This window comes from Cnephaeus nilssonii (genome assembly GCF_951640355.1).
Source record: "Cnephaeus nilssonii genome assembly, chromosome: 6".
In the NCBI taxonomy this organism is placed as follows: domain Eukaryota; kingdom Metazoa; phylum Chordata; class Mammalia; order Chiroptera; family Vespertilionidae; genus Cnephaeus; species Cnephaeus nilssonii.
Genome location: NC_137077.1, coordinates 40,823,062 through 40,839,562, shown reverse-complemented (window position 1 = coordinate 40,839,562; position 16,501 = coordinate 40,823,062). Strand labels below are relative to the sequence as shown.

The following is a 16,501-nucleotide window of genomic DNA, read 5'->3' as shown; positions in this document are numbered from 1 at the left end:
TCATTCATGGTTAAACTAGTCTGTTATTTTCCAGCATCTAGTCTAGTGGCTTGTTTTAATGTCTAACATTAGACTGAGTGATAGTCACTGACATCTCCATAAACTGAAGTTATTATATTTCAATATAATAATGCTTGTGTGTGAGTGCATTCCAGCTCACGTGTGTCTTTGTGTCTGTGTGTATACTTTTTGTAGAACCCTTCGAACATTAAACTGTTGCTTAACAAGTAATAATTATTCCATGATATTTGACTTATAAAGGAAACTTTCTAAAAATCAATTTTCAACATTAGGTAAATTAAAAGGACAGTTTTTATTTCTTGGATAACATTAAGACATTTATTTCTTTATATTTTTTTCATTCATAAAAAGGACAAAGCACAGTCCTATACTACTCCATTGAAAAAAATGATAAAAAATAACTAAAAAAATCAATTCAATATTTATCAGTATCAAAGAAATCTACTATCACCTTTCCTGAAATACAAAGAAACAACAGATATGTCTATATCTATATAAAGTTTAATTCAGAATCTTGCATCTTAAAGCAGGTGATATATTAGTTTGACAACAGTTTAAAACGGATGGTCCCAGTCAAATTGGTACAACTGTATGAGGAAATGAAAAGCATGAGTTATCAGTGTATGAGAGATATTAATCTGCCTAATCTCTGTCACAAATTTAAAATTAAACGAGTAACTTCCAAAGTCTGTTTTCTCCTTACCTTTCAGAACCATTTCATGCAAAATCTAACCAGTTTTGCTCTTTATTACCATACATTAGAAAATAAAAGGCAAGCATGCATTTGGCAAAAGATTTAGTTGTTGATTATATAAAAATGCCCAACATGGGTCATACTGCAAAAGGAAAACCCAAAAATATAACAATGAAAACACAAACATTTATACAGAAGGCTTAGAGAGTATTCATTTTCCTAAAGTATGAAGATATTTTCTTTTTCAAATAATTAAATATTTTATGAAATTTGATAATGCTCTTAGGACTGTTGACATACTTCTGCTGGGAAATAACCTCTTTCATTTATTTTTAAAAAGTTTCATTTTATAACAAAGAGTTAAATGTCAACTAATGAAGTGTGATATTTTTATAACAAAAGCTCTAAACATTTACATGTAGATATATAGTACAAAAATTATACAAATTAAAGAAAGGGGGGATAAAATAGTAATAGATCTGTTTTGCTTCCTGTAAATATTTTTTATGAACCTATAAGGTTTCCTTTCTAAAAAGATAAACTCTCTCTCTAATTAGCTCGCAAGGTTGTGCTAATAAAATAGGATTATACCTCTCGAAGCATCTGTCATTGCACTAATTCAGGAGCCAGCTAATCCTTATTATTGATTTCTTTCACATCCACACTCAAACACATTTCCAGGCACACCATGAAGAGTGAAGAAATGTGTGTTTTCCTTTCACAACTTATAAAGACCTAAAGCACCAGCACTTGGGAGACGACATTGGATGAACACATTGTTTGTCTCCTTCTGGCCTTTCAGTTTTGCATACCCTTCAAAGTACCATCAGCAACATACAGATTTGGTATTTTTAGCCAGTTTTCGGTATTGCCTTGAAGCAGGAATGAGTTTAAAACTAAATTTAAAAAAATAAGGAATATTGTAGTTTTTCCAACCTATAGGTGATTTCTTGATCCTACACTTTCAGTAAAGATAGGTTTTTACTTAGAAATGCAGCACAAAAACCAAGGTACTAGAATATTAATACGTAATTCTGATACTTACTTAACTGTCATTTATTCCTAGTGGTATAAAGACTATCACATCTTAATTAAAAAATGGAAGCCCTCTACTTTTCAACATTCATTATTCCACATATGAATAAATACAGCAATATGATATTACTCTAAATAAGAGCTGTGATTTTTGAGGTTTCAAATTGATGATAGGAAAAGCATAAAATAATTTCACAGTAGAATACAAAAGTAAAAAATAACCTTCATATGGCATGGTAACTTTACTATTAAAAACTAACTTAAAAGAATTACTGATTCTAAAAATTAAATGTTTAGAAAATTACTTACTTTCAAAATAAGAATACTGATAATAAGTTCTAGAATTTGGTTTTGAATATTCCAAATCTTTCAACTCATTCAGTAAGATGATTTGGTAATGGGATTTAAGTCACAATGTTTCAGTTATACCCTATTCTTTTTAAGAAAACTGAAAATGTCATGAATGATAGGGGGCCATTCGAAAATATGCAGGACCCAAAACAGAGGGGATAGTACAAGAGACTGTATTACTCTTACATTTACCACATACAATCAACATTTCAACCTCTATTATTTTTCACAACTTGTTATTGAATTTAAAGCACCTGTGTATGGTGATTTTACTTTCACTCTACAGCCTATGGAGTTGAATTGAACACTGTAACTTGTCCCATTGGATTAAATCATGCAACTGTCACAGAATCAGGTTAAGTGGTTTATAAGGCATATTGGAACGAGTTAAAAATCATTTTATATCCATTTAAAAGTTTCTTTTGGATGAAGGGGTTCCTGAATGCCTCAGTCATAACATGTGTTGTAAATCAGTTGGATAGTTTGTTAAAGAATAATGTATTTGGCTTAGGATGGAGCCGCAGGAATTGGAAGAATCTGTAGTCATCGCAGGGATGAAGGATGTTCTCTGAGCTGGGTCAGGAGCAGCAGCTGTCAGACCACATTCAGAATTCCAAGTGGACAAGGATGCCAAAGGCAGGCAGCAGTAAGCCAAGAAGACTTGGTAAGAGGGTGGATGTACCTACAAAGGAAACCAAAAACATGTATGAAATTTCACTGATAACAGACACTATTCTTATCAATGCTTTGGGGAAAGTCAGAATACATAGGCCTGAAAACCAAGTGGTTCCTTAACACACACACACACACACACACACACACACACACACACACACACACACACACACTGCTTCTCTATTCTTAGGTCATTTAAGAAAAACAGAAATATTAGATGAAGGATTTTATATGAGAGCACGTGCTCTGTTTATACATGTTCATGTAAATCATTTAAGATGATAAGATCACAAATGTTTGTTTTCTCCATGATCTCACAGTCCCAAATTCCTACCAGAAGGACCAGATCAAAAAACATATATAAATAAAAAATCTATGTGACATGTTAAAAAATAAGATAAAGAGGTGATAGTAAAAATACTAATAAGGTTATTTGGGATAATGACATCTATACTAATAAAAGCCTTGGGGGTGATCAGGCCAGCAGGGGAGGGTATTTGGGGGCAATCAGGCCTGCAGAGGAGCAGTTAGGGGGCAATCAGGCCAGCAAGGGAGCAGTTAGGGGGCAATCAGGCAGGTAGGTGAGCGGTTAGGAGCCAGCGGTCCCGGATTGTGAGAGGGATGTCCAACTGCAGGTTTAGGCCCGATTCCACAGGGATCGGGCCTAAACCTGCAGTTGGACATCCCCCGAGGGGTCCCATATTAGAGAGGGTGCAAGCTGGGCTGAGGGACACCCTCCCCAGTGCACGAATTTCGTGCACCGGGCCTCTAGTCATAGATATAACTAAATAGATATTATATAACTTCACATCCCAATGGTTTTAAGACATTTAGATGCTTATACACCATGATTTCAAAAAATATTTTGGAACTTTTATATACTGATTGATTTTAGAGAGAGAAAGGGGGAGAGAGAAAGAGAAACATTGATTTATTGTTCCACTTATTTATGCATTCATTGGTTGATTCTTGTATGTGCCCTGACCAGGGATCAAGCTCACAATCTTGGAGTACAGGGATGATGCTCTTAAAAACTGAACTACCTGGTCAGGACCAACAGAAAAATAATTTGAATAATTGTAAATCATCTATTCAAATTTAAAGAATAATTGCCCTGAGATGTTGTATTGTGAATTAAAAATAAAAATGATATAACATGCTATGGATTTATATTACATACTAGTGGCCTGGTGTATAGATTCATGCACATTGAAAGGAAATTAATTAGTAGAAATACTTTAATATCGCTATTCACCCTTTCTCTATAATAGAAGTGTCAGAGATGAAAGAAAAGTAGTAAAATGTATATGAAAACATATAATTTGATTAATAAATAAGCAATAACAACATGATATAACAACAACAACCCTGGGAGGTTGGCCAGCCACGGGAGGGCTCCAGGGCGTGTCCAGCCCATCTTGCCCAGTCCCCATCGGCCAGACCCCAGCAGCAAGCAAACCTACTGGTCAGAGCATCTGCCCCTTGGTGGTCAGTATGCATCAAAGCAACTGGTCGAATGGTCGGACACTTAGCATATTAGGCTTTTATATATATAAATTAGGCTAATAATTACATCCAGAAGGGCTTTTCTTGTGGTCAAGCAAGTTTACAGGTGTAGGTCCTGCCCACACTGGAATTCTTGAAAAAGGGATGAAAAATGCAACCAAGAAGGCATAGTATTCCTTTCCACTCTCTACAGCCACAAGGCCCCATCATCAATGAACACACTGCTGGAATGAGTGACAGGCTAAAAAGTACAGTCAACAGCTTGTAAATATGACAAATTTGTGTCATGTGTTGGAAGTTTACTTTAAAAATTAAATCATTATTATTTTACCATGTTAACAGTGGCCTAAAACACCCTTTATTTGGAATATTCCTCTTATATTTAGGAAGATCTGGGGAATTTCTCTCGAATCTATGGTCATTAAAAGCACATGCATTTTTCTCATATGGTAGAAGATTGTGTCGGTCTATCTGCATGCATGCATTCCCCTATTGCCCTGTTAGCAGCATTCATGCTACATGGAAAACGTCATCAAACACAGTTAAAATAGTTCTTAGAAATAAGCAATATACTAAAGATCAAAAAGTGAGGGTAGAACTGGAAGTGCAATAGAAACAATCCTCAAATAGCTACTTGTAGCCTCATCAATGCTGAAAGAAAGCTATCGATAACAGTGATTACACTAATCACTAATAGTGACCATGAGAGCTCCTATTTAGCAGCCATGAGACAGACACTATGCTGGCTCTTTATATACATTTTGACATTAATGCCACAGCCTAGAATAATAATGGTCGTATTATTCTGATTTTGTAGATTATACAACATAGAATTTAGGTAAAATGACTTGTTCAAGGCCAAGGCCAGTAGAGTGGGCGGAGCCAAGATTAGATCTCAGATAGGCCTGGCTCCAAAGACCATACTCCATACCTCTCTGCCACTTTCTGTAGACAGCTGTAAAAAGGGACCTATTCTAGAAATGCATAAAGACACTACACCCGGAACTTAATGTGTCAAGGCAAAGGCACAGAAAGAAAAGAAATGACATAGGGGAAGGTACAGCACCCAAGCATTTTGAAGTATCTTATTTTGTTGCAGTATTTTGTCCTCCATTTTTTTCTACACAGAGATATTTAAAATATGCCACAACCCACATGCTATTTTGTTCTGATAAGATGAAGAATAATAAACCTCAATCATTTTCAAAAATAAAAAGTCAGTAGTTTTCAATGTTTGACCTAATTTAAATGATCTGACCTGAAGACCTTTGTCTGGGAATGACTGCAGCGACTCGGCAATGCTCCCTCCTTGCACCACAAATTACATCAGCAATGAGCACACGTTCTTGTACTTGCCTGACTTTGTGGGTTGGCTCAGTACAAACTGTGGCCGCGGAAAGAAGTTTAGTCAATTGTGGATGCCATTTTGAAGTTCTGGTGTTAGTATGAAAACCAAACACAATTTCATAATTTGTGGCTTCAACATCAGGATATTTGACTTATTCTAAATAAACTCTTCATGTTTATGTGTGTTATATTTAATTTCTCTAATGGCTCAAGCTTATGTAATTGTGGTCTTCATCTCCAATTCTCTTCCACATTCCAAATACAAATTAGAGACCTGACTGATTCACTACTTAAAGTCATTTCATATGTGGGATCCCTATATTCTTGAGGGATTTTCAATATATATTGGTTTTGTATCTAACAAAATGTATATCACCACACTGCTATCAAACATAATCTCAGTATTTACTTGGTAGGTAGTAAATATGTATTTTCCTTTCACATATGTACTGAATGTCAAACATGTAAAAAATCATCAATATCATGAATCGTTTTACCCTGTTAGAACAACTGTAAAGTCATTTTAGACTATTATAGCTCTTCCACTGGATTTTCTTGATTTTTTTAAAAAACTGAACTGCCCAGACTTATTTCCTTCAGGAAGGGTTCCTGATACAGGGAGGTACATACTCAGAAGAAAAATTCCAAGTAAATGTTAAGCAATGTTGAACAATCTCTTCATATTTTATGATAAGTAGAGAACTGCTCTAGTTAGTTTTTAAAACAAATCTCTTTTCTGATGCTTAAATTTGTACACCATGGTCCAATCCGAACTCCTTCTTCTTTGCTATTACTGATGATGCCGTAATACTTAGAATTTTATTAGAGAGTGTCATGTCACTCTCTATGTTTACAGTGGTTAAAGTCTCTAGATTGTGAACAACTTCAGGACAGAGAATATATTATATCCAAATCATATTTTTAGCTGTGTGGACTAAGTTCAGTATGAAGTGAGTACTTTGCTTTTAGTAACAGGAGCACAATTGAAGAAAGAGCTGATGTTATACCACTTTGGGGCAACTAGAGAAGTTAACTGAGCACCTGGGTCTTCCATGTTTTGTACTTTCATCTCTTCTTCCTTTGCAGATTGCTTCATACACTTAGACTAATTTTTCAAGATACACAAGAGCACCAAGCTCACAATAATATATTCTCAAGATAAAAGATATGATATCTTTTAACCCCAACTCCAGTAAGAAAACTTTCAAGGAAAGATTCTGATTTGCAAAGTCTGGGTCACAACACAACCCCAGACCAATTACCATGGCTGACTTAATGAATTTCTGTGATTGAACTGGCTTGGAACAATTTCCCATCCCTCAACCAATTCCTGTGGCCAAGGAGGCAGGGTTACAAGATGTCAATTTTTATTCTGATCGCAGGTACTTCCTACAATACTTTCCACAGTGAAAGGACTGTGTGGTTCCAGGAGAAAAAGAGGGATTCTGGGAAAAGAGAGGATACATTTCAACGAGAAAGTGTAAATGCACACAGAGAGTCACCAAAAGCAACAGCACAATTCCTATCTCCTCAATTGTTGACCGTGTAAGATTTTTGTCAAGTAGCATGTCACAAGAATACTGTTCTGTCCGCAACTTTGGAAAATGTGCTTCGCAGTAATTAAGAAAAGTGTTTCATGCAATTATTCGCCTGCATTATTCATAACCTCCCTCAATTGGCTTTTCCCAATTGCTTGAAGTTAATCAAGATAAGAAAAGCAATTGATCTATTTAGCTACTGAAAACTTAAAGAACATTTATATAAATTACTCAGAGTACAGGAGCCATTTTTATGAGTAATCCTTGAGAGCTATTCATGATAGGTGCAGCAATAGAATGTGTAAGACTAGGAACTAACTTCTTTTTTTTTTGGTTGAGTACATAAATCTGTATAGTTATATTTACTCTAAGATTTGGAATTTAAACAGTGATAATTACTACATAAAGGAAAACATGCTAAGAAATTTAATAAACTACGGTGCCTGGGACTATGTAAGGTCCGTATTTCTGAACTTATTTATTTGTAGAGGAAGGCCTATTGGGAGATTGTCATTTTACACATTTATTCAACCATAAGAATTTAGTCTGAAAAAAATGGTAGCGGTTAAGAGCTTTGTTTTTGGATTTAGCCCAACCTGTTGGAAATGCTGAATCACTCCTTTACCTTTGTACACTCAGCAAATTATTTATGTCTGTTTTTCCATTTGATTGTTGAAGGTGAGGTGAGAAATGGTACTTATTTTCTTAAATTTATGGCAGACATGCATGAAAGGAGGAAGTGCTGTTTCTTCCTTTGAGATACTGACGCATAATGCATGAATGAATTTTCAAAGATAATTTAAAAAATTCATGCACTCCCAATTTTTGTGCAGGATTTTATACTTGAGGCAAAAACAAATATGTTAAAATTTGTCTTGGCTACTGGAATTTTACAAAGTGTCTGAGACAAAACAATCTTTATTGGTTACTTCATTTCTGGAATTTTCATCTTGTAGTGTCTTTTCTTACTTGCATATTTTCTCTTGCATGATTTCCCCCCATAGATTCTCACCCGATTTTGTATCCTGTCTACATGTTATCCAAGAAAATGAAAGAATAGAGCCAAGGTGCAAAATGTACAAATTTACAAAATAGTAGAGTTTTGCTTTCTTGGAAACTGGCATAGAATTTCTAATAAAACTCATGTAATTTAGTAAGGTTAATGTTAAAATTTCCTTTAGGCTATATACCAAAATTATTTTAATTAGTTGTCTAATGCATATTAAAAATTAAAAGAGGGCCCTGACCAGTTTGGCTCAGTGGATAGAGCAGCGGCCTGCGGACTAAAGGGTCCCAGGTTCGATTCCAGTCAAGGGCATGTACCATGGTTGCGGGCACATCTCCAGTAGGGGGTGTGCAGGAGGCAGCTGATCGATGTTTCTCTCTCATTGATGTTTCTAACTCTCTATCCCTCTCCCTTCCTCTCTGTAAAAAAATCAATAAAATATATTTTAAAAAATTAAAAGAGGTGTCTTTTTATAAAGTTAGTTGGTTTCTATTCAAATAGGTCTCTTGGGAAAAATTCTGAGACAGTTTTCAACTTTATATTAATTATTATAAGCATTAACTACCTGCCTTTGACAAAATGAAGTAATGGATATTTACCCCAATTTGTTTTAAGACTTTCTGGAAAATAAAACAAAAGAGAAATGGATTTGACCTTTGAAATACAGTAGCTTTTTTTTTTTTAACATCTGATGATTGTTTTTGCCTTTGGATACCTATGTTTTCATACTGTCTATATGTACCAGCTTGTTTATTTTGCTTTTAATAATTTTATTTCCTTGTGCCTCCTTGAGATAGCAAACTCTAAGTTATGTGGAGAAATAAAAACAAAAGAACAGCTTAAGACCTACTTCCAGTTCTGCCAATAGTGAGTTGTATAACTTTGGGCAAAAAAGAATATTTTGACTCAAGATATGGCTCTGAAGCTGGTGTGATCTTTGGCTACTTAACTTGTTACGGATGTGGATTTTCCTTCTGTTAAATGATAGGGTTCAATGTTCTAAGTCCTTAGGTTCCTACTATGGCCTGAGTCTATGATTCTAAGCAAACCATATATATTTAAGAATATCAAGCATTGAGCCATAAAATTTGCAAACACATTTGTTATATTTCCCCTTATTTATGATAATCAAAGTTGATATTGCTTTATAAATATATATATTAAAAGCTTGATCATATAAGTGATAGTGGCTTTGATGGGTTTGTCAATCTGGTAAAACCCACTAATCTTGCTGCTCCTACTTGTTTGGCAATTATAAACCCATATGCCAAGCAAAATAGATTTTTTTTGGCGGGGGTACATGTCTTGCTGGCAGCTTATCCTAGCAGTCGTATTAGTTCCTTACTGTTGACTCTGGCCCTTTCCCTCCCAGAAAATGCTAGATTGCCAGGATGCATTCCTCTTTGAGAAAGGAGCAAACATTTCCAATACAGTAAAGACTGATTATTTGCTGGGAAATGTAAAAGTAAATTCTAACTGCCTATTGGCCAACAAGCACATGCTCACACATACTCAAATAACCTAATTTTGACATCATTTGGGGGTAAGATGAGACTATAATTCTGAGGACTTTTAAAATTGGCTTGCCTACATCTTTAGAAATGCAAAGTGATGCTTCACAAGAGCATGGGATTTGAGGTTAGAAAGCATTCTATTTGAGCACTAGTGCCCTCACTTGAGTGCGTGTGTGACCTCTCACAAGGTACTTAACCTCTAGGAGCCTTCATTTCCTTATCTGTAAAATGAAGAGCACACTACTTAATAGCAGGATATTTGTGAGGATTAAATTAAAATAGTTTATCACCTAATAATTGTGAATTTGAAATATGAAATTTAGTTTCTTCATTTAAAATGTGACTTTATTTAGCAAATATTTAGAAAGAATATCCTGGGCCATGAAGGAAAACTGAAGAAACCCAGACCTCAGTATTTGGATTCTTTTCTATAAAATGTGCAACATACATGTAATGGGTATCATGGATTTATTTATTTTTTTCTCATCTTATACAAAATCTTTAACAAGTAACATTCCAATTCCTTGTGATGAATTCACAGACAACCAAAGCTGGTTGAATGGATCAGTTCATCTTTGCGTTTGGGTTTGGACATGGCTGTTTGACATAGCGCTCTTACATGGAGAGCCCCAGCTTTGTGGAATACATCACACTACCACCAGGATCCATTTCTCTCAACCTTGATTAATGTTCCAGGGACAGGGGACTTCAGATGCCCCGTTCTATGTAATTCAACACAACAACACATGTTAAATTATTCCTTCCACTTCCCCGACTGACTTTGCCTTTCCCCAAACAGTTTTTGAGGCAAAAAAAACAGCAAGTAGAGCCAGAAAGAAAGTTTAAGAATTTGTGTGTGTCTCGGGCCAAAGTAGAAGGATCCTCTTTAGTGCTGGGCTTGAGGGACCAGTTGAGCACATCTGTGACTAAGACTTTCTGGAAATTTTGGGGGCTACAGATACATAGCCCATTGGGTTCACTTAGGGATGAAAAAGGACTATTCCCCACCTCTCACAGGGACACACTGGCTCATTTGATAGCCTTGTCTCAGCTGGTATTTTAGAGTACTGACAATAAAGAGTAAGAATAAAACTAATTGGTCATGACAGTCAATTTTCCTAAATTTATTATATCTAATCAAAAGAAATTCAAACGAAGAGAAGCAGGCTGATTATGTCTTCCCACAAAGCCCAATAAGTCCATCTCAGTTGTTTTACATAAATTTGAATAAACAACTTTTTTTCTGATTTTAATACCCAGGTTCAAGGTCATGGTGGGGCACAATGTTTATTTCTAGGTGAGACAATTGAACCAGAAAGGCCTACCCATCAGGCAGCTGACCATCATAACTATTTATTCATAGAGAATCTTTTTTGTATAGTCATCTCTAAAAGGTGACATATTTTTAGTAGACATACATTTGCCTGCTTATTTCTAGTATCAATCTTTATGAGAGAAATCATTCCCTAGTTCTAGAAAAAAATAGGTATATTGCCCTCTAAATTTCCTTAGAACATTCAAGAAGATGAGAGCTATGGGGCTGCCTCTGTCAATCGGTGCTATGATCCCCAAAGTGAAAGTTGCATCCAGTTCATGTGGATCCTTGTGGGGCTCTAGTTAGCAGTAGCCATTGAGTGGCTGGCCTTCTTGGGGGTGATTTCCATTTTGGTTTCGGGTTTTATCAAAGTGTAGATGCAGATTAAGTTCAATTTAAATTTTATCTATGCTTCTCTTTTTAAATAAAATTTTCAACTAATGATGAGGAAAATTCTAAAATTTAAATATGCAGATATAGTCATATGAGAATAGTAAAAAGAAGGTTTTTTTTTTCCCTCACCGGAGGAATGAGGATATTTTTCTCATTTATTTTGAGAGAGAGTGGAGGTAGGGGGAAGGGGGAGAAAGAGAAAGAGAGAGAGGAAAGAGAGAGAGAGAGAGAGAGAGAGACAGAGAGAGAGACAGAGAGAGAGAGAGAGAGAGAGAGAGAGAGACATCAACGTAAGAGAAACACATAGACTGGTTGCCTCCAGATTGTGCCCCAACAGGGGCTGGGATTGAACCTGCAAACAAGGTACATGCCCTTGACCAGGAATCAAAACCTCTACCCTTAGGTCCATGGGCTGATGCTGTAACCACTGAGCTAAACCAGCCAGGGCAGAAGGATATTTTTTTAAAGTACTTAATTTACTCATAAGTTTTCTAGACAGTCTGGCCCATACCATGTCATCAGCAAATATCTGTTTAATGAATTGTTTTTATTTTTATCGTTTACTAGTTGCCTACTCTGTTCAGGGAAGTTTGTAACATATTATTTTGTTTCATTCTTATAACATACAGTTGAAGCATGTATTGTTATCCTCATTTGCAGATGAGGGTTCTATGGCTCAAATTTTTCCACCTAGAACAAGGCAAAAGTGGGTATTGAATTCAAATCTGATTCTAAGCCCAGTGCTATTTTTTTCTACTCCACAGATGCTTCATTAATATCTCTTACTATAAATACGGTTAGAGGATGCAATAATCCAACCTTCCTTAACACAATGAGTTGAGAGTTGGAAATTACTGTCGGTATCCAAATACTTCCGTACCTACAAGAGCTAAGGATCCTGGCCCCTCACTGGTTTCACGTGGTGATTCAGAGGCACAGCTACCTTGGAAGCTTTCCCGGGGTAAAACTGGGAGGAAAGTCCTATTTGATCTTTCTTGATTAATCTTTGCTTTGGGGCTATAACAAATGAGTGACTCACCTGTTTGAGGCAGTATTTTGGAATTTAAGATTTTTCTTCCTACTGTGTTCCTGAACTCATTTGTTTGTCAGACCCTGGGCCTTGCTGCAGGATCCAGTGTCATCCATCTGTCAACAAGGATTAGTCGGTGCCTCAGTGTGTCTCCAGATGCATACGGATTTTTTGTAAGAAACTGTCTGAATTCATGGAATCTCTACAACGATTAAGCAGATCATAACCAGATGAATCCCTTCTCTTTTACTTCTGCGGGAGAAACGATTTCTCCGCTGTTTTAACAATGGTCTAAAGTGCGTAAGGAGTTACTGACACAATTCTCATTTTTCTAAAGAATTTCTGAGTTCATGCTTGTTTAGCTTCTCATTCAGGAGATATAAAAGTAGTCCAATCACTTTGAGTGATATTTGCATGGAATGTCCTTGGTTCTGTTGATATATTTTTCAGAATTTCCTTTCCAATGAGAGGGCTCATTCTTAGTCTCATTTTCATGGTGGCAAACCCTGAAATTTTAAGTTATTTGCAAATTCTTCGTGGGTTCGAATAAGTGGAATAAGATTGGCTTTCATCATTTCTGCACGAAGTTTATTTTTAAAAAAAATCAAGAGTAGTTACTCCTTGTTAACTACCAGGAATTCTGAGAAATTCTTTAAGAAACCATTTTGTTTATATTGAGCAAGTCAAATTTCCAAACAGTGAATGGACACTAAAATTCTTCTTTCAACATCTCTATTTCTTCCAGTAGCTCCTGTCTTCTAGTCATTCCATTATAAAATTTTGGGAGTCATTCACTTTTCACTCCTCAAAACGTGTGTTTCGTGCTTTTGTGTCTCTTGACAGTGTATTTTATACAGAGAGACTCTTAGATGTTAATTGATGGTGATATGCTAAAATGTTCGAAATAACATAGGCATTGGGAGAAATATTATAGAATTTAGGAAGAGCACAAGACCACTTCTCTCTTCGTCTGCACTCCTGGTTCCTTTCATACTTTTATAAAATTTGCCCATGCTTCTGCATTACTTAGCTCAGTTAATGATGTTGCTTTTCACTTAGTCATTTACAACAGAAAATGCAGAGTCATTTTCAAAAATGCCTTTTCTCCCTCACTTGCAATATACCAACTTGGTCACCAAGTACAATTGGTTTGATCTCCAATATGAATCTAGAATCACTCTGTTCCACTCCCTCTACTGCTTCTGCTTTAGAAATTCAGGACCTCATCACCTCCTGCTCAAACACAAGAAGAAAAAAATGAAAACTACAAATTCAATTTGCCCCCTTCTCACAGATTGACTATAACCTATACTCCAACTATATCTTCCTTATGTTCTTTGTTGGATCCTACATTCCAGATTCAGTTGCCATTCTTGATTGAGTTCCCACTTATTTCCTGAGTCTGGAATGCCCTTCCATCCCCTTTTATGCCTTGAAAATTATTGCTGATCTCACAAAATTCATCAGAACGATCATCCTTTGAAACAATTATTTCCTCCTCAGTGCTTGCTTCCACAACAGTTAACATATGTGCCGCAAATATTTTTTTTTCACTTGTCTTAATCCCCAGTGAGGTTAAGGCTTCTTAGCAAGAAACCATGTTTTTATTCACCTTCAAACTTGTAAGGACCAAGACTTACTTGACACATGTTTGGCACTCAGTATATTTTTGTGGAATGTGTTGAACTAATGGTCAAAATCTCTTTTCATTTCTTTCACTCATTTGGATTTTTCCCTTCTGCCATAGATCTCCCCTGATCACCCTTTCTCTATGCATGTCTCAGAAATACCATTCCTGAGAAAAAGTAGCATGAGAAATTAGTTTCCCTCTAAAATCCTCCATGTGTTGTAGGCTCAAAAGGAAATAATCATCCCATCTAACCAACATCTACTAAAGCTCTCAATTCATAAATGTGAACAAACATGGTCTTTAATTGATATTTTATATTCTGAGAAAGACTTTGCTAGCCATAGATGGATTTTATAATACAGATCAAAAAGAACATGGAATTCACCAAGATAAATTAGCAGCACACTAAATCTTTACTACTGTTTTGTTCTCTTGTGAAAGTTCTGCTAATGAAGGTGTAAGATTTATCACCTTTCTTGTTTCCTGTATTGATTGTGGCCTATTTTAAGTTGCGAATATGTTTAGAATATAATCCTGGACCAGAAAAATGAGGCTATTCCTTTAAAAGAACATACTTAGATAATAGTTTAATTTGACTATAAATTAGTGCTTTAAATATTTTTTATATTTGACTCAGATAAATTTTCCTCTTATAAACTGTCTCAAATTATATTCTCACTGGGATTTTCCATCTTTTGTCTAGCTAACTTTGCCTTATACATATCATGTTACAGGAAAAATACATATTCTAGAATGGTAGGCATTGCCAAAAGTTCTTACTTGGTTTATAGGGAAATGCTTACAATCAAATATGCCCTATGAAATATTTATAATACTGAATTTACTACTATCAGTGCCCTATGCTTTATTCTTCTCACAAAATTATTGCTGCAGTTCCTAGCATAATTTGTTACTAATTTTATTTATCTCAAATTTTAGTAAAATAAGTCTTCTTCCAGAAAAAAATAGTGGATATTAAAAAGTATGATATAATTTCAAATAATCGCATAATAATAAAGAGCGTGCAATATTTCATACTTTCAATCTTTCTCTTAAGTTAATTTGCTTTATGTTTTAGGTTTCTCCTTGGATTACAATCTCTTCACAATCTTAGAATCACATATGCCAGCTATTTGCCATGAAAATTATCACACTAAATATAATATCACTTTTTATTTTTTATTCATTTTTAACATTTAGATTTTATTAGCTCTCACACTTTAGAATACATTCTTTATAACTTTATATATCTTAAGGAGTATTTTTAGCTTATATTTTAATCAGAAAGCATATATTGGAAATCTGATATATGTGTCTTATCCTTCTTGTTAAAATATTTATGATCTAAGTCTTTGAGACATTTTAACATACCAGTATTATTTCTAGATAATGGTTTTTTCTTTGCTAGTTTAATTAAAAAATACTGAGTCAAAATGCTTTGCCAGGTTCTTTGGAGAATAAAATATATTTACATAGTTATGTAAGAGTTATATTATTTTAAAAAGGCTTTGAGATATTTTACAAAGATAAATTATGATAAAGGAAAAAAGAAGAAAATTGAGAGGAAAGAGAAGTTTAAGAAAATTGAGACCTAGTTGGTTTGGCTCAGTGGATAGAGCATTGGCCTGAGGAATGAAGGGTCCTGGGTTTGGTTGCAGGCTGGATCCTTGGCCCTGCTAGGAGGTGCATGTGGGAGGCAACTAATCAGTGTGTCTCTCTCACATTGATGTTTCTCTCTCTGTGTCTCTCCCCATCCCTTCCTCTCTCTCTAAAAAATCAATGGAAAAATATATTCAGGTGAGGATTAACAAAAAATAAAAATAAAAAATTGAGACAAAGCTAAAAGATAATTATACTAAAACTAGAGGCCCGATGCACGAATACGTGCACTGGTGGAGTCTGGCCAGACTGCCTGATTGGGGCTGATCAGGGCCAGGTTGGCTGGGGGGAGGGGACACGGGAGGTTGGCCAGCCAGCCCCACCCCCAATTGAGGTGGGGGAGGCCAATCTGGGCCACAGTGTGCGACAAAGCAACTGGTCATTCTGGTGTTTGGTCGCTTGGCTTTTATATATATGGATAGCAACATCAACATCAACTAATGTTACCACTAATATTACTAATATTTATTAAGTGTCTATGTTGTTCCAGGCACATTTAAAAAGCACTGTATCTATATTCACATATTTTTAATTAAAATATATTATGTTCTATAGTAGTATACTGAGCTAGAGGTATGCTGAAAAGTGGCTCTGAGTTTTGGCCAGGCAATGCAAATGGAGAAGCAAATCAGTCATTAAGTTCACTATCCAAAAGACAAGAGCAGGTCCTGAGACCAGAGAATGGACCCAGCGAGGTAGATATCTGGAATAGCAATCCATAATAGATGCTAACACAGGACTGGATTCAACAAATAAGAAAAGTGTATTTACCAGAGGGATTGTATTT

At 35.5% G+C, this 16,501-nt stretch overlaps 1 protein-coding gene across 2 annotated transcripts in view; it reads right to left on the bottom strand.

Annotated features, from left to right (window-relative positions):
• Positions 1-1,986: 1,986 nt before the first annotated feature.
• Positions 1,987-16,501, bottom strand: part of CNTN1 (contactin 1) — a gene marked incomplete at its 3' end in the record, with an annotated part of 284,949 nt that continues 270,434 nt past the window's right edge. For both annotated transcript variants that reach the window (XM_079773428.1, XM_079773427.1), the window contains one exon: positions 1,987-2,783. In XM_079773428.1, coding sequence (XP_079629554.1) covers positions 2,707-2,783 — 77 coding nt within the window. The remainder of the gene's footprint in view (positions 2,784-16,501) is intronic.